Source organism: Lampris incognitus, chromosome 19 (assembly GCF_029633865.1).
Source record: "Lampris incognitus isolate fLamInc1 chromosome 19, fLamInc1.hap2, whole genome shotgun sequence".
NCBI classification, from domain to species: domain Eukaryota; kingdom Metazoa; phylum Chordata; class Actinopteri; order Lampriformes; family Lampridae; genus Lampris; species Lampris incognitus.
The window spans coordinates 6709708-6729934 of record NC_079229.1 but is presented as its reverse complement, the minus strand read 5'-3'; the positions used below and the strand labels follow the sequence as shown (position 1 = coordinate 6729934).

General features: G+C 47.8%; 1 protein-coding gene across 2 annotated transcripts in view; it reads right to left on the bottom strand.

The window, feature by feature from the left end:
- flt1 (fms related receptor tyrosine kinase 1) overlaps positions 1–17386 on the bottom strand; it is a 64263-nt gene extending 46877 nt beyond the window's left edge. For both annotated transcript variants that reach the window (XM_056299087.1, XM_056299086.1), the window contains exons 1-8: positions 17211–17386; positions 13930–14026; positions 11847–12058; positions 9934–10058; positions 5736–5901; positions 5195–5331; positions 3911–4082; positions 2553–2670 (exon numbers count right to left, since the gene is read on the bottom strand). In XM_056299087.1, the coding sequence (XP_056155062.1) occupies positions 2553–2670; positions 3911–4082; positions 5195–5331; positions 5736–5901; positions 9934–10058; positions 11847–12058; positions 13930–14026; positions 17211–17265 (1082 nt within the window). In that variant the 5' untranslated portion in view covers positions 17266–17386. The remainder of the gene's footprint in view (positions 1–2552; positions 2671–3910; positions 4083–5194; positions 5332–5735; positions 5902–9933; positions 10059–11846; positions 12059–13929; positions 14027–17210) is intronic.
- Between the last annotated feature and the right edge of the window lie 2841 nt (positions 17387–20227).

Here is a 20227-nt window from a genome sequence, read left to right as displayed (position 1 = left end):
TACTCATCTGTATGTACTGTACTCATCTATATGTACTATACTTATCTGTATGTACTGTACTCATCTATATGTACCATTCTCATCTGTATGTACTGTACTCATCTATATGTACTATACTCATCAGTATGTACTGTACTCATCAGTATGTACTGTACTTATCTATATGTACTGTACTCACCTATATGTACTATACTCATCTGTATGTACTATACTCATCTGTATGTACTGTACTTATCTATATGTACCATACTCACCTATATGTACTGTACTCATCTGTATGTACTGTACTTATCTATATGTACTGTACTCACCTATATGTACTATACTCATCTGTATGTACTATACTCATCTGTATGTACTGTACTTATCTATATGTACTGTACTCACCTATATGTACTATACTCATCTGTATGTACTATACTCATCTGTATGTACTGTACTTATCTATATGTACCATACTCACCTATATGTACTGTACTCATCAGTATGTACTGTACTCATCAGTATGTACTGTACTTATCTATATGTACTGTACTTATCTATATGTACTGTACTCACCTATATGTACTGTACTCATCAGTATGTACTGTACTTATCTATATGTACCATACTCATCTATATGTACTGTACTTCTCTATATGTACTGTACTTATCTGTATGTACTGTACTCATCTATATGTACTGTACTCACCTATATGTACTGTACTTATCTATATGTACCATACTCATCTATATGTACTGTACTTATCTGTATGTACTGTACTCATCTATATGTACTGTACTCACCTATATGCACTGTACTTATCTATATGTACCATACTCATCTATATGTACTGTACTTATCTATATGTACTGTACTCATCTATATGTACTGTACTCACCTATATGTACCATACTCATCTGTATGTACTATACTTATCTCTATGTACTGTACTTATCTACATATATGTACCATACTCATCTATATGTACTATACTTATCTGTATGTACTGTACTTATCTATATGTACTGTACTCACCTATATGTACTGTACTCATCTGTATGTACTGTACTTATCTATATGTACTATACTCATCTATATGTACTATACTTATCTCTATGTACTGTACTTATCTACGTATATTTACCATACTCATCTATATGTACTATACTTATCTGTATGTACTGTACTCATCTATATGTACTATACTTATCTGTATGCACTTTACTTATCTATATGTACTATACTTATCTATATGTACTATACTTATCTGTATGTACTGTACTTATCTATATGTACCATACTCATCTATATGTACTGTACTCATCTATATGTACTATACTTATCTGTATGCACTTTACTTATCTATATGTACTATACTTATCTGTATGTACTGTACTCATCTATATGTACTATACTTATCTGTATGCACTTTACTTATCTATATGTACTATACTTATCTGTATGTACTGTACTTATCTATATGTACCATACTCATCTGTATGTACTGTACTCATCTATATGTACTATACTTATCTGTATGTACTGTACTCATCTATATGTACCGTACTCATCTGTATGTACTGTACTCATCTATATGTACTGTACTCATCTTTATGTACCATACTCATCTGTATGTACTGTACTCATCTATATGTACCATACTCATCTGTATGTACTGTACTCATCTATATGTACTATACTTATCTGTATGTACTGTACTCATCTATATGTACCATACTCATCTGTATGTACTGTACTCATCTATATGTACTATACTTATCTGTATGTACTGTACTCATCTATATGTACCATTCTCATCTGTATGTACTGTACTCATCTATATGTACTATACTCATCTGTATGTACTGTACTCATCTATATGTACCATACTCATCTGTATGTACTGTACTCATCTATATGTACTGTACTCATCTTTATGTACTATACTTATCTGTATGTACTGTACTCATCTATATGTACTATACTTATCTGTATGTACTGTACTTATCTATATGTACCATACTCATCTGTATGTACTGTACTCATCTATATGTACTATACTTATCTATATGTACTTTACTCATCTATATGTACTATACTTATCTGTATGTACTGTACTCATCTATATACATATACTGTACTCATCTATATGTACTATACTTATCTGTATGTACTGTACTCATCTATATGTACTATACTTATCTGTATGTACTGTACTCATCTATATACATATACTATACTCATCTATATGTACTATACTTATCTGTATGTACTGTACTCATCTGTATGTACTGTACTCATCTATATGTACTGTACTCATCTGTAGGTACTGTACTCATCTATATACATATACTGTACTCATCTATATGGTGCATGTGTGATGACCCAGTCTGCCAACGAGAGATGCCAAAAAGGAGCGTGGTTCATCAATAATACCTCAGTAGGTGATCCACTGCGTGGTTATTTATTCAGACTTTAGGTATTTGTTCGGGGTCAGTCGGGGTACCGGTGTGGTTGCTGCAAGCAGGGGGTGGAGGAGTGAGTGTGGTTTTCTTATTGAGGCTCTTACCAGACGACCTCGGGTTCAGGGTAGGCTTGAAGTTTAGGGGAGAGTCGGAAAGACTTCTGTCCCGCATATGCTTCCAGTACGGATCCATGTCTGGGCTTCAGACGGATAAACGGACGGTCTGGAAGGGGCCACACACACACACACACACACACACAGTGAAACCTCTATTGGATCTCTCTGTTTCAATCCACAGGGCTCAACCTTACGATAAAGACATCACGACCTTGGGTTGCGTGTCGTTCATGCAGAACGCGGGTGCATCAGGACACTGAAGCAGAGCGATGCGACGCAAGACCAGATTTGGCAGAGGGGTCAGAGGGGTCAGACTGCAGCACCTCAACCAACTGCAGTTTCATGTTTGTTTACATCATTTGTGACTCAGTTTTCCAATAGATTGTGAGAGACAGGGGTCTGAAGAGGATCCTTCCAGAACCAAGTAGTGATGGCCCTGATGCAACCATACAGACGTTGCTTTATTTATGGTGCTGCTGATGCAGGAGTTACAGTTCACATGTTTAGCGCCTGAGGATATAGCCACAATATCATAACGCTTCATCATAAAAAAAATTTTTTTTACATTTCCTTATGTGCGTTTTCCTTTTCGTTCCTTTCTCCAGGCTACTTGTTTGTAATTGCAGGTTATATGTTGTTTGTTTCGGCACCCTGATCAGGTCACAACTAAGTGGCCTTTTGTAATAAATAAATAAATAAATAAATATAATAAATAATAAACAGATAAATTAATAATAATAATAATAAAATTACATTGAAATTAAAAATAATAAATAACTAATTGATAAATTAATAATAATAATTAAATTAAAATTACAAATAATAAATCATGAATAGATAAATTGATAATAATAATAATAATACAATTAAATTAAGTTGAAATGAAAAATAATAAATAGATAAATTAGTAATAATACAAAAATTAAATTAAAATTGAAAATAATAAATAATGAAGGCAAATTAATAATAATACAGTTAAATCAAATGAAAATTAAAAATGAATTGGTCAATAGCTAAATCCAACTACATGCAAGTGCACTTCCAGTGGGTTATCTCTTTGTGAATTTGTTGTCTTTCCAGCTGAACAGCGACGTCAGTATCAACCTTTCGCTTGACCTTTCAGATGTTGTGAAGCGAGGTGAAGAAACCGTAAATAAAATATTTTTTTTAATTTATCAGGATCCACCCACATATTCAAGAAGTGGGATTATCTACAAGCCGGTGGGATGTAATTGTGAAAGCTAACATACCCGTGGTCACATGTGGATGCATTCTCACACACTGAAGAGACATGACTAACGTAATGGGAATGTGTCTAAGGGAGTGTCGAAGAACAGGAAACTCACCATAAACTGTGACGTTAACTTTTGCTTCTTTGATTTTTTCGCCACTGGTGACTTGGCAGGTGTAGAGGCCCCTGTCTGACCGCTGGAGTTTGGGGATGGTCAAGATGCTGTAGAACAGCATGTGGCTTCCACTGTTCATGATTCGCTTACTAATGCTGCCCGCTCTGTTTTCCTGAGGATGAGAGATAAGACGTTGACTCAGTCGTCTAAATTCTTCTGCTGTCCTGTACTGGACCCAGAGTGCTTTTCCTACACCCTGCAAGTATGCAGGCATTATAATCTATTACTTGCGTCTGCCTGTCTGCAGCTGTGTCTATTACAGTTCATCCCAAAACTGCACAACTACAGAAACGCATAATTTTCTTTTAACCTTTCATTCCTTTTTGGTCTTAAATTCTGTAATCTTTTTTGTTTTTTTTTTAACTTTTCCCCCCTTTTTCTCCCCAATTGTATCCGGCCAATTACCCCACTCTTCCAAGCCGTCCCGCTTGCTGCTCTACCCCCTCCCCTGATCCGGGGAGGGCTGCAGACTACCACATGTCTCCTCCGATACATGTGGAGTCACCAGCCGCTTCTTTTCACCTGACAGTGAGGAGTTTCGCCAGTTCACGCGATTCCCCCCAGTTCCCTCTCCCTCCTGAACAGGCGCCCTGGCCGACCAGAGGAGGCGCTAGTGCAGCGACCAGGACACACACCCACATCTGGCTTCCTACCCACAGACACGGCCAACTGTGTCTGTAGGGACGCCCGATCAAGCTGGAGGTAACACGGGGATTTGAACCGGCGATCCCCGTGTTGGTAGGCAATGGAATAGATCACCATGCAACCCGGATGCCCATTCTATCTATCTATCTATCTATCTATCTATCTATCTATCTATCTATCTATCTATCTATCTATCTATCTATCTATCTATCTATCTATCTATCTATCTATCTATCTATCTATCTATCTATCTATCTATCTATCTATCTATCTATCTATCTATCTATCTATCTATCCAGTACGTAGTTAAGGTTGGATAACTTATTTAGCCCCTATGATCAGCTGCTCTGTAGCGGAGCCCATTAACCTGCTCACCTGCTGCAAAATCACAGCTAGCATTAGCATTAGCATTAGCATAAGGAGGGTACTTGTATCCCTCCGTTGCGCAATATGAATTTTAAAAAAAAAGAGACAAAGAAAGGTCTCTAGAAGTAGACAGCAACAAAGTTGTGAATCTCCTTTCAGTGTGCGAGCTCCATCAAAAGACGCGTGGCGTCCAACATCTCGGGGCGTCCTGACCTTTCTCGGGTAGTTCCAGCTGATGTTGACTCTGGTGTTCAGCGCCCCCGTGGCCGTGCAGTTTAAGGCCAGTCTTTCTCCCTTTAATTTCCTCACCGGTCCACTGCTGTTCAGGAACACCTTCATGATGTTATTCACTGGGGTGGAGGAGACAGACAGACAGACAGACAGACAGACAGACAGACAGACAGACAGACAGACAGACAGACAGACAGACAGACAGACAGACAGACAGACAGACAGACAGACAGACAGACAGACAGACAGACAGACAGACAGACAGACAGACAGCGGATTAGAAAACGACGAGCATGTGTGGTTTCACTTTTGCAGGATCCAGAGAATAGCAGCAACTGTAAAGAGGATAATATAATGTAATTACCAGACGGGGGATGTCACTATGAAGTCAAGTGTAATGAATGGCATACAAAGGGCTGTGGCTGAGTCCATTTTCAGGCCCCCATACTTGGACTTAATGAGAACATGGAGCACGTCGTGTTAGTGACAGGCTATTGAGTCATGCAGCAGAAGACATGCCGACCTGGTCTGTGAACAATGTAGATATGTGAGGAGTAGCTGACGTCGTCAACGGTGGCTTGACAGAAGAAGAGGCCCACATAAAAGAAGGTGGGACTGCGGATGGTGAAGCCTTGCCTGCTGTTCCAGACAATGTTCCTCTGGTCCGGGCTCAGTTTGTGGTCAGGGAACTGTTGGAGGAAGAAACAGAAGTCAAGACACAGCTACCCTAGCTTCATGAGAACAATGTTGAAGACATTTGCGTGCTTCGACCGCAGCGTTGACGGGATGTGAGATCATCCTGAAACTGAAAGCAAGAACGCACACACCGCGGACCTTCTTGCATGGCTGGGAATACGATCCGGGAGAAACCACAGGTTGACGGAGAGAAACCGACCGAGCCAACGGAGGCGAACTCAGGGCAAACACTCACGACCCAGAATTCCGCGTCGAGTTTTGAAAACGCCAGCTGAGACGTCTAGTTTTCATGGGAAAAACCCTGTGCGCACGGTGAGAAACCACCGATGGCGACACTGAGGTGAGTCAAGTGGTCCCGACAGAGACCCGAGGCTTTCTCACAGAGCAGGTTTTTATTAGCCAGCGTTTTGACAAGGATGCTTGTGTAACCCTGTTGTTTTCTTGGAGGCAGAGTCAAGGAAATGTTTACTGGAGTTTCTACGACAAGATGGAAGCCTCCCACCCTCTCTCAAGGGAACAGGTGGACCCACTTTCACACACACACACACACACACGCACACACACACATGCACATGCACACACACACACAGACACACACATGCACTAAGGTACATATACATTCACTCACACATGCATATAAGTGTGTGTGTGTGTGTGTGCACATATGCATGCAAACCTATACATTGCACACACACTTTGATGCACAAAACAAATGGCAAAGGGTCATGCGCGCACACTCACGCATGCACGCACACACACACACACACACATTTCCCCTATCCTTCCACCCCCGGTGTGAACCGGCTGATATCGAGGCTGCGAGGTGACCCTTTCAGACGCCACTGAGTTCCTCCTCTTCCTCTCTTAGTCCTACAAAGTGGCTGCTCCCCTCCCTCAGCTCATCTCGAGGAGGGTATCCCTTTTTAGATTGCCCCTTGTGCCCCCCCCCCCCCACCGGCAGCCAGCCCCACCCACTCTGTCAATGGCAGGAGCCATTAAATGTGTGCAGGAGAAGGAGAGAGAAGGAGTCAAGAGTGGCTTGGATGTGCAAAACGCGACTAAAGTCCACCCCCCCCCCCTAACATCCTGTTCCAACAGGATATGTACACTTTGACTGGAACCCCAGGTCACAGGACCCCCCCACCCCCACCCCCATCCCCCTCTTCTGGGCCTCCTGGACCTTCCCGGTCACTTTCACACAGAGAGCGAGGGAGGAAGGCCTCCTGGGCATTGTTCCCAGTGAGAAGGGGTCAGGCGAACAGATCCAGTCCAAGTGTGATGTCCTTCCAGGAAAAAAAACACTCCACGGTGTGCGACGGCGAGTGGATTCCTCATTCAGAGCGGGCCGATGCGTGTTGGAGGGCGGGTGGAGCGAAAAAAAGCGCGGGGGCTAAAGGAACGGGGGGACAGGTATTCTCGGGGTATTTACCTTTGGGGCTCCTGTAATTTGCAAGGAGATAGTTGCTGGATAACAAACACGGAGAAAACAAGGATACTCACGCTGCATGTATGTGCATGCATGTGGTGCATACCCTGGAAAACACCTTAATTATGTCACAGCCCTCGGCGCGTTGGGAAGAAGTGGGGCGGTCATATTTTGCCCGATAAAGACCCCTGAGGGTTTCAAGCAGCCTCTTGAGCAACGTCAACCCCGGCGGATGACCTCATCCCAATTTTATGGGGTCGGAGCCGGCGCGTCGCATGCCAACGACTAAGCGCGGCACCGCGACATCGCGGGAGACACCACAACAAAGCTCGCGACACGAGTCCAGCCGTTCACGAGCCGGGGTCAGCTGGGTTGCCGAGGTCTGCCAAAAGCACGAGGCCGATGGTTAGGGGGCGCTCTTTTATGTGCTCTGCCGGTGGCAAACAGTAGCCGCGTCGGTGGACATTGTGCTGAGGCCACCCCTGTTTCCTCCACCAGGGCATGCCAGCTGTTTGAAGCATTAGGGAAGGGGGCGGGGCGGGGGTGGGGGTGGGGGGGGTGTGGGGTGGCAGCCAAGAGTTCTTCTGGAGAGCAGCTCGAGGCGGGGGAGCGGTGCTGCACCCGAGCAGGCAGTGGCCGAGGGCCAAAGGGGCACTCCAGACCCCCACGTCCTGTCTCCGGGGGTGGAAACGGTGCCAACAGGACATCGCGAGCGCCGCTCACTCACAGAAAGGTTCTTAAGGAAAGAGGCATCTTTGACACACCGGTGAGTTGTCGTGTGGAAATGGAACAGAAAATAGCACACACACACACACACACACACACACACACACACACACAAGTGCATCGGCTCATGCACAGACACACACACACACACACACACACACACACACACACACACACACACACACACGTCATGCAATGCACTCCGGTGCACTTTGTAACACACCGGTGAGTTGTCGTGTGGAAATGGAACAGAAAATAGCACACACACACACACACACACCACACACACACAAGTGCATCGGCTCATGCACAGACACACACACACACACACACACACACACACACGCACGTCATGCAATGCACTCCGGTGCACTTTGTAACACACCGGTGAGTTGTCGTGTGGAAATGGAACAGAAAATAGCACACACACACACACACACACAAGTGCATCGGCTCATGCACAGACACACACACCACACACACACACACACACACACACACACACACACACACACACACACACACACGTCATGCAATGCACTCCGGTGCACTTTGTAACACACCGGTGAGTTGTTGTGTGGAAATGGAACAGAAAATAGCACACACACACACACACACACACACACACACACACACACACACACACACACACACACACAAGTGCATCGGCTCATGCACAGACACACACACACACACACACACACACACACACACACACACACACACACACACACACACACACAAGTGCATCGGCTCATGCACACACACACACACACACACACACACACACACACACACACACACACACACACACGTCATGCAATGCACTCCGGTGCACTTTGTAACACACCGGTGAGTTGTTGTGTGGAAATTGAACAGAAAATAGCACACACACACACACACACACACAAGTGCATCGGCTCATGCACACACACACACACACACACACACACACACACAAGTGCATCGGCTCATGCACAGACACACACACACACACACACACACACACACACACACACACACACACACACACACACACACACACACACACGTCATGCAATGCACTCCGGTGCACTTTGTAACACACCGGTGAGTTGTCGTGTGGAAATGGAACAGAAAATAGCACACACACACACACACACACACACACACACACACACACACACACACACACACACACACACACAAGTGCATCGGCTCATGCACACACACACACACACACACACACACACACACACACACACACACACACACACACACACACAAGTGCATCGGCTCATGCACAGACACACACACACACACACACACACACAAGTGCATCGGCTCATGCACACACACACACACACACACACACACAAGTGCATCGGCTCATGCACACACACACACACACACACACGCACGTCATGCAATGCACTCCGGTGCACTCTGCAACACACCGGGCTCGCTCCTTCACTTCGCTCAGCACTCGAGCACCAACACTCACAAACACATCCGCGCGCACTTTCCCACGCATCCGCAGGCCGACACAAGCACACGGACGGACGTACACGCCGCGGGCACAGCGGCCGCCAAGATAAGAACAATGTGGCGAGTGATCCGGGAGGCGGGTCTGACAGCGTGGCCCGTGTGCATACGTGAGTCCGGATGGGGGGAAAAAAGCGGGGCGAGCGACGATGATTAGTGCGTCGCAAGGGGTTGTCGACTGTGGCAACCGCAAAGGACACGCGAAGGGATGAAAAAGGAGAGGGCGAGCGGCGGCGGCGACGGATAGAGGCCTCGACCTGTTATTGTGTGGTGTGTTTGTGTTGCAGACGGCGCGGCGTTACTCCGGTCATTCGGGTGGTCTGGGGGGGGGGGGTGTGTCCATACTGACCTTGACCAGCAGGGTGGTGACGTTAGGGTGGGTGACCCGGCAGGGGATGACCAGCGGCTGCCTCTCCTTCATGTACAGCACGTCCGGGCTCTTACCCAGCACCTCCACAAATGGCCGCCGGCTGTCTGAAACCCAAACACTGCTGTCAGGGGACACATACGGGCGCAAATGATACGCGCACACAGCGAGAGTGAGCGACGGCGAGCGCACACACAGGACACAGGAGTGAGTACCCCGGTGTACCGACACAGAATTAAATATGCACGGGCTCACACGCGCGGGGCAATTAGAACGCGCCAAACATTATTTAACACCCAAATAGACACACATGCACGTGCACACATACACGCACAAGCAAATTATTGCCAGCAAAAAAAAAAAAACGACAATAAACACACGCGCGCACACTCCTAGACATACACAAATAGACACAGATGCCCCACACCCAGTAACCGACTCCCCATTCAGCAAATGGCTGCCTGTAGTCAACAATAAACACACACAGATTGTTTTGGAGGCAATCAAACAGCCTTTCTGTGTTCTCTCCTCTCCGGGCCCCGCGGCTGTACTGTCTCGGTGCCGTTGAAAGGTGTGGGTGTTGCTCGCTGCATTGTTCGCTGCCGCAACCGTGTTATTCGAGGAAAGCACCATCTCTGAACACTGGAACAAAAGTACCCCAAGGACCGGCGGGCTCAGGGCTTCCTTCTCCCGCTTTGATTCCACATCGAGGGCCGGGAGGACTGGGAGGGGCCGACGGCCGCGGAGAGCGAGAGCGGCCGGCCAAGTCGAGACGCTTAATGGACGCGGCGACCCGAGCGATTGATGGCTCCCCGGGGCCCTGTTGGCCAAACAGTAGCCTGCCCCGTGACCCTGGCCTCCGGCTCAGCTCCGTGCCAAGTCTGGCAAGCAACACCCTCAGGACGGGGAGGGGGGCCGACTGGGCAGACATCATGCCTCCTCTGCCACCGAACACCCAGAGCCGACGGCCTTCATCCTATCCTCTTCAGCGGGAGCACGCACACACACACACGCACACGCACACGCACACACACACACACACACACACACGCACACACACACACACACACACACCTCCCTACCGCTACCTTGCGTAGAGACAGCAACATCCCCTCCTGCTCGGAGACCCAGCACCCCTCCACACACCCCCACCCTCACTTGCAGCCCCCACCCCCACCCCCACCCCCACTCCTCCCCCAAGCACAGGATGCTTCTCGCAGGGCTGAGGGGAGCAGATAAGGCTGATGCCCTGGGAAACTCTGCCCAGGCCTGAGCCTTTCAGCAGCTGGGTTATTCCTGGCCTGGAGGTAGCACGTAAACGAAAGTTAAAAAAAAAAAAGAAAAGGGAGGGGGGGGGTTATAAATAGACGAGAGGGAGGTAGGTCTGGGCTGAGAAAAAGAGGCTAGAGAGGTAGGTGGGGTGGGGGGTGGGGGTGGGGTGGGTGAAAACTGTGCCAGAGTCATCTAGAAGGATGTGTTGTTGGGACAAACTGTTTAGATATAATTGGCTCTCTGGCATTGGTCTGTATTTAGCACCCACCACATCCTGTTTAACCTGGGGTATAAACAATGAGTATGGGGGGGGGGGCGGGGGGGCACTCAATCAGTTGGGGGTAAAGACAGAAAGAAAAGTGATGGGGGGGGGGGAGACAGAGAGAGAAAGGATGTGATGGAGAGGGAGCAGCTCGGAAGAAGAACCCGTGGCCACAGTGAGGGCAGGGCAGTGAGATAAGCCCCTGCGCTGTGAGAATCAGCCGAACGTGTTGGGCACCATCCCATAATACTCGCATTTCATTCATATTTTGGAGTTTGACGATGACTGTTTTTTTTTTTTTTTCCTTCACCCCAGACTTCATTGACTCGCAGCAGGACCCTTCCAGCTGGACTTGTCTCACCTGTGACGTAGACGTAGACGGAGGCTTGCTTGCGGGGGCGGTGCTGGTAGCGGCAGCGGAACAAGCCGGTGTGCTGGGCCAGCGCGGAGCCCACCGTCAGACAGCTGCAGTACTGCTGGCCGGTCCTCCCGCAGCGGGACCCCTTGACCTGCACACTGCCCTGGTCTCTGGCCAAGCCCTCCGGCAAGGCCCAGCTCAGCTCCCAGCGGCCCCTGTCGGGGCAACGGAGGCGAAAAAGGTTGAGGCTGGCATCTACGTATCTATGATTGATTGATTCTTTATTTATACACATGGGGGGGGGAAAAAGATGCAATATAATAATTGGAAACAGAATGTTAAGGAGAATTGCCTAAAAACCCTCAAGGGGCTTGAAAAGTGACAGTCTCCAGGCAGCGTCCTACAGAAACGACCCCAGCAGTGCGGTATGGACGGCTTGTATGCATCCATCGATAATTCCAGATATAGCAAAAGACAAGAGACACAGCTCAGCACAGCACCCGGCAACAGTGCGTCCCATAAACACCCATGTTGTAGCAGGATAATGAATCAGTCAAAGTCACAAGACACACACACACACACACATCAATTTACCCAATTTCCCCTCGGGGATGAATAAAGTATTCCGATTTTGATTCTGATTCAAGAACACGCTTTCACAATACATACAAGTATACAAAAACACTGTCATTAACAAATTAAAAACAAACTTGTGATATGGCTTAGCGTTTCCATAATACAAGAAAGATAAAGGAGAAAATAAACATAAATTATATATGTATATGTATATATATATATCTATAGATGTACATACATACATATATACATACAAGCAATATGCATAATAGGCTTTTAGACTTCTATGACAAAGGGAAATATTGGTTGGACCCAGTTTATATAGGCAGACCATATGGAATTTATTGGTTGGTTAGGAGAAGTGGTTTCGGGGCTCTTTTAAACTGCTGTTGTGAACACAAATTCAAAAAATATAAAGGCAGAGAATTCCATGCTTTGGACCCTCGGTAGAATATACTAAACTGAGATTGGGAAGTACGGGAATGGGGGGAGGGGGTCTAAGGAGAGAAGAACTACGTGTGGAGTAAATATGGAATTAGTAATTGTGTGCAAATATGTCATGAAAAAATGGGGGATGGTTCTTTTTAAGGAACTATGAACAAATAAGCCAATCTGGAAATGGTTTACTTGATAAACACCGAGGACACCTAATTGAAGAAATACAGGCTGAGAGGAATGTCTTCAATGTACACAATTTATTATTCTCAGTGTTCACTTCTGAAGACGGTATAAGGGCTCAGGTTTGGTCTGATGAGTACTACCCAAGCTATATCACAATAATTAATATACGTATAAATCATTGAATAATATAACATAGTGGCTACCTCAGTGTTGATCAAGTGGCGGCTTTTTCCTAGTATACCAACACGCTTGGCCATTTTCGTGGTTATGGCCCTGATAGGAGGTGCAGAATGCCAAGGAATCGCACAGAACACACATTAGTTATGGGGACGTTATTGATCACAGTTTTAGACAAGGAGTTAAAAATCCCCGATTTAGGACCAAAAAAGATGAGGCTTGATTTTTTTAATGTTAAGTGATAGTTTGTTGGACTTAAACCAAATAGACAGCTTAGTAAGTTCCTCATTTAACACCTTAATGATGGTGTCAGGATTTTTATGTGAATAGAAGACACGCGTTGTCTGCAAATAACATTTTAGACAGCTTGTCTTAAACATTGGGGAGGTCATTATTATATATGAAAAATAACAAGGGCCCAAGAATTGAGCCTTGTGGTATGCCACAGAGTATGGGAAGAAAAGGGGAATTGGTTTAAGGACACAAACTGCTATCTGTCTATCTATCTATCTATCTATCTATCTATCTATCTATCTATCTATCTATCTATCTATCTATCTATCTATCTATCTGTCTGTCTGTCTGTCTGTCTGTCTGTCTGTCTGTCTGTCTGTCTGTCTATCTATCTATCTATCTATCTATCTATCTATTCACCATAATTAAATCAATCAATCAATCAATAAATCAATCAATCAATCAATCAATGCCTCACCTGCAGTTTAGCTGTAGTGTTTGGTTGGCCTGCAGGACCAGCTGCCGAGTCTTCACATCCAGAGAAGGAACACTGAACTTCCCCTTTTGCGCCCTACCTGCACAAACAGGAAAAATGGAAAGGCATGCAAAACACAGATGAATGAATGGCGTGACAAAGGACTGGAGCTGGAGAATGAATCAGTTAGCACTGTTCTACCGCTGACCAGTAGTCCACATCACTCAAAGTCAGCTGAGCCACAACAGCCCAACATGCCACCAGAGAAAACTTGCATTATTACAAACATCCAATATACAACACTATGTTGACCCTTTTGGGTAAAATGGGTTTGATCATTGTTCCACACCAGGGAGGTCAGGGAACTTGTTTTCCTACCTGGAGGACAACAGTATAGGTTTCTCAGAGTGGCTAGAAACCTAGTGCCTTGTCCAAGGGCATGTTAGCCTGATGGATATCTGCTGACATGAGGGTCTGAAGTTGGGTCCCTTGGAGGAAAGGATGGCCTTTCATAGGATATAATATGGAACTGAAAGTAACTGTAGACCTCTCTTTTCATGTTGTTGTTAAGTCTCTGGTTCATTTGATTAGAGTACATCTGCCAGAGTCCCTAAGGAGGGAGAATGGACTCGGGCATCACTGCATCCTCGGCCGCCCCATCGTCAGGATGCGTCAACCCAGGATGTGTAAGTTTCACTTGAGTCAATTGTCGGCTGAGAGTGTTGCTGCTACGTGGTCGAAGTGCCCGGCCGTGGCGGAACATTTTTCTACAGGAAACTGTGCAGGACACAAACACTTAACAGTATTCCTGTAAGTGGAGCTACTATGTGGTCACCCCCGGCTCGAACAACACAACGGGCGACGGGCTGCACTTAGGGGCCTGGTGAATGCAGGCCTGGTTTTCAGCATTTTCCCAGGCCGGCACAACCTCCGAGACCCTCCTCACATCAGCCCCTTGACAGCCCCCGTGGAAATGCGTAAGCAGCGCCCCTGTTGTTTATCAAATAAAGCGTTGCTCCCACTCCATCGCTGAGGTTTATTAATGAGAGATAAAGGCTTGTGTTTTCCCACCCTTCCTTCCTCCCCACTGCAGGGGAAACATCATTCAGAGGAGCCTGTCCTTGTCCTCCTTACAGATGATACACAAACGCAACTGAACACCGGCTCCTATCAGCACACGGTCGTGTCACGGCTCCCTAAATAGTCAAATCATTCACGGGGCTGTCAGCGGCGGAGTTTATCACACTCTCAACCTTTGTGTGTATTTATGTGCAAAAGTCCATTATTACCATTCATTGTCAGTATCATTGTTCCCAGTGGATGCCCCATTGAGCCGTCCGAGATTTGCACAAAGTGCTCGCACTTCCTACACTATTTCCTCCGTGTTCTCTCACACAATGTGCGAGTCGGTGACTCACAAACACACGCGTGCGTGCGTGCACGCGCGCACGCACGCACACACACATGTACAACACACACACACACACACACACACACACACACAGGACGGGCGAACGCAGACACTCACAAACACACTTGGCAGAGAAAACAGTTTGAAGAAGGGGAAGGAGGAAGTCAAGGCCCCGCGGGCATTTCAACAAGCCGCAAAGTGCCCCTGCGGCCCGTCTGCCCCTCCGCCTCCCGGGCCCGCCGGGTCAGCGCACGACCAGACCAGACGCTGCACCCGAGTCTCACAACGAGACGAAGAACGCAGCCAGAACACGCTTTTCAGACCATCACCCGCGTCCACACGAGACCACGTCGCGTCATCTGTCTGTGACATACTATCACATTATTTATTTACTGGAGTAGAAATACTTCCAACACATGCGAGGGGGGGGGGGGCGATAGTTGTAATTTGAAGAGCCTTTCTGCCCCTGAATGGATTATGCACACTGAAGGATTTGGATGCTGTTCCTGCAGGACTGCATCGGCCAGTTTTGTCTTGAGCCCCCCAGCAGACGGAGAAGCTGCAAACGCAGCGGACGACATTATGACAGAATCCGTCTTTACTACTCAGATATTTATTAGCCAAGCCTATCTGATTACACCGCATCCAGACCAGTTTCAGTTTAAAATCTACGAGGGGAAAAAAACACAATTTATTTGCCCCATCGTTGTAAAGTTAACGAGCGGCAGCGGCGTAGCCAGAATAATCCCCAGCTCTTTCTGGTTGGCAAGCTGAGCGACAGCAACCATCTGCCCCCACTTGGCACACGGGTTTAACTGCACGGCGCGAGGGAGAGCCATTTAAACCCGCTACAAATTCATAACAAAACCGTGACATTGTATCTCTTACTGACAAATCTCGCGAGGAGCGTGGCTTGTGCGTACATAACAGAGCCCGCATACGGGCCAGCTGACTTCCTGTCATTACAAATTTTTAAAAAAAAATATGAATCGGCCTACTCGGAGATTTAACTCCCCCCCCCCCCAAAAAAAGTTTCATTCTCCAAAAAAAAAAAATGAAAGTCACTTCCACGGCTTCCACAAGTTATGGTATTTTGGGGAACTGCAAGAAAGTTAAACCCCTTCATGACTAAAATGCTGATCATTTCACAGGGTGTCGCCTTTATATTGTAAAGGTATTGAATTTTAGAAGAAACACTTCTCAACTTTTTTTCCCCAGGGTTAATTGTTGATAAACACGCGAGACGTTAAATCCACACGCGAGACTTTAAATCCTCGCGGGCGGCGCGGGTGCCGGTATGGCATCGCAGCGCAGCGCAGCGCGTAAAGGCGCAGCGCGCTCCCGTCATGCACCACGGGCGTCTGGTTCGGCCACAAAGCGCCGATTGACCCCAGTTCCTGTGCGCGAGCAAGTTTCCCCTTGACCGTGACCCCTCCGTTCATTTCCTACTGCAGCCTCCATTCCTCAAACCCACCGGGTTCAGGGAACAACGCCCTGCGCGCGCTCTGGGGTGCGCACGCTGGCGCCACACGACCCCGCTGCAACCTACCGGTTCCCCACCTCTCTGCTGTGGTGGTAGGACAGAATAGTCCCGCTGAATGTCCAGCCGGGCGCTGCGAGGGACGACTGGAGGTTTACGAGGAAGCTGAGAAACCAACACGTTGGTAATATTGGGCAGGCGCAGTGCGCAATAACGCGCGTCTGAATCATATAAAGATGAACGCTTTGCTCGAAACTTCTCCCCCCCCTGCAGCCCCACCCCCGAGCTTACAACGAAGCTCCTATCGGCTTTTGACTATCGACCCCGTTTAAAACATCACAATACACCTCGCTGAAATTCACATCAGATCAAGTGTAGAAGCCCGTCGCCTACCTTTCGCAAACACGCCACACAATCCAGTGAGTACATAGGCAAAAACCAATTTCATGATGTCTTCTGCCGAATCCTGAGCGCCGAGGAATGCGTCAAGGGGGAAAAGTGGAACAAGCTTTGAGTTTTAATCCTGTTTTTTCCTTTCTTTCTTTCTTTTTTCTCTTTCAGTTTCTATCAAAGGCGCCTCAACTACAGCTCACTTCACCGCGGTGCTCGGCATGGATGAGGATTATGGCGGGGATGGCTGGTTTTTCCTGAGGACAGCTGCGGAAGACCGGGCAACGGGATACCACACTTTACCTCCACAGCAACTTTTTTCCCACCTTACTCGATAGCGGCACAGATTTATACCGTTCCCACAGCCACCGGATAACGGATATCCGTGACGTCCATTGTCACGCCCATGGCGCGCAACAGCACTTCCATCGGAGGATTTGCGTGTATCAGACATGCGGTGGATAGGTGGAGGGGTGCCAGGAAGCCGTCGGGACTGTGCTCGACCTACGATTAAAAACATTTGCTGCACATTTCGATCCGTTGCGCTTATTTGTACGAGGCTAATCGCGCCGTCTATCCCGCGCACGCACTTGGATTGCGCACAGCGCGCAAACGTCTGGCGCGCCGGAGAGATTTCCATCCCGTGTTTTGGCGATAAGAAATACGCACATGTTGGTGTGCCCAACAATGGGGGGGTTTGCATCGTTGGGCATTTGCTCAGCCCGCTGCGTCCTTCCAGCAGCTGCAAAGAATACCAGAAACGTCACTGATTTGCACTATTGCAGCATCCATCAAGCCATCTGCAGAGCCTGCTTTCAACACTTTTGTTTTTTTTTGTGTTTTTGTTTAAAGTAGAAAATAACATCACAGAGAAACATCTTAATCTGTGTTGTTTCTGCCCCATATACGTGCCCTTTTCAAGCTTTAGCTTGGAATCGTTTAATCTCCACTGTTTGTATGTGGCCTCATGTACGTTGGCTGACGTATTAAGGTGATGAGGTAACACCAATTCAAGTGGCTGAGCTGTACAAGAGAGAGAGAGAGAGAGATAAAAAGAAGCTACACAAACACAACGCCAGCACACAACCGGAGCCATGACAAAACACCGGAAACCACGTGAGTGCCACGATGTGCCGTTCACCGCACGTCCATCACGGACCGGGCCGTGGGAGAGTGGCGTGCGCCGTGCGCTGCAGAGCTCTGCATCCCCGCCGAGGACGGGGTGAGCCGCACGTAGGCACCGCGCGTAAAACACACTGTGGAAGACGCGCTGTGAACTGAAAACGTACGTGGGCGTAGGGTCACAGCCGCTTCAGCGGCGCCGCAGAGAAGGACGAGGAAAAACTCCCCCTCCACGTAAACTGTCGCAAAACATCCATCAGCTCATTCGCAGAGCGTGCTCTCAGAGGCAGCGGTACGCCTTAGTTACGCGTTGGAGCCGCGAACCTGCTTGGCTGGACCTTTTTTCTTTTCTTTTTTTTTAGATGGAAAAATGATAAGAGACGGCTATAGTTGAGCCTGGGTGCAGATGGGGCTCGTTGCCACTAGGTGGTGCTGAAACGCAGGGCCTCGTTGCGGCTCAACGTAGAGGCGCGTTGGCAAGTAACGTTTTAAATGGTCTGTTCTGTCGACGCAACTGTGCAGCAGGGGCATTTTGAAAAGTGACACGAGTGTACCGACCCACATGTGTGCGTTTTGTGCACAGGCTTGTGGTTCAAGTGGAAGACCCATGCAAAAACCCCACGTCCTGCTTCCCTGTCTCCGCTTTGCACGGGAGGGGGGGCTTAAATAAGGGCAAATCGATGGGGGGTTTTTTTTTACGAGCAGATTATTATGGTACCCGTGTTGTACTGTATTAGTCATTCCACATCCCCCATACAATATGGCGTTCTTATCATTGCTTATCATTGTATGGCGACAGGGATGGGCGCGAGTCCATGAATACTGGGTTGGCATCCGGCGCTTCACCTGTGCCCCCCGTCCACAGGGTCAGTGGTGGTGCCAGGAAGGGCATCCCACGTAACATTTCGCCAAATCATTATGCGGATTGGGTGGCACGGTGGCGCAGTGGTTAGCGAGGTCGCCTCACAGCAAGAAGGTCCTGGGTTCGAGCCCCGGGGTACTCCAACCTTGGGGGTCGTCCTCTGTGTGGAGTTTGCATGTTCTCCCCGTGTCTGCGTGGGTTTCCTCCCACAGTCCAAAGACATGTAGGTCAGGGGAATCGGCCATGCTAAATTGTCCCTAGGTGTGAATATATGTGTGTGTGTGGGCCCTGTGTGATGGCCTGCCGGCCTGTCCAGGGTGTCTCCCTGCCTGCCGCCCAATGGCTGCTGGGATAGGCTCCAGCATCCCCGCGACCCTGAGAGCAGGATAAGCGGTTCGGATAACGGATGGATGGATTATGCGGATTGTCAAGACCGCCATCGGTGCTGTGCCCTCACAGGGTAGCGATGGAAACTTATCAAATCCGCTGTGGCGACCCCTGGGAAACAGGGGACAAGCCGAAAGAAGAAGAATCATTGCTTTATTAACAATGGACCTTCCACCTACATCGAGACGCGCTTTGTGTTGTAGCAATACGTAGGTGGTCACCGTAGACGGCTGCTGTAGGCTGTTTTGTGCTGTTATGTTGTGTTGGGGTCTGTTGGTGGTGGTGTGTGGAATTTGGGAACATAAGCAGAAACCCCACACAGACAGCAGACATAATTGGGCCTAATCTGGGGCACTTTTGGTACTTACGGCTCAGTTACGGCACTGGCAACTGTCGCATGGGCCAGACGTGGCCCAAATGTCATGAGCCGGGCCTGACTTGGGTTACGGCAAGTGTCGTGTGGGCCAGTCATGGCCCAAATGTAATGAGCCGGGCTTGATTTGGGTTACAGCGCATACTATGCGGCCCAAGTGTGGCTGAGTTGAGGCAGCCACACTCATCCTGAGTCAACGCCGTCATTCAAGGCCAAACGTGGGCCGTAAGAGAGCTGCAGACGTGAGCCATATTTGGGCGCAAATCTGCTAATCTC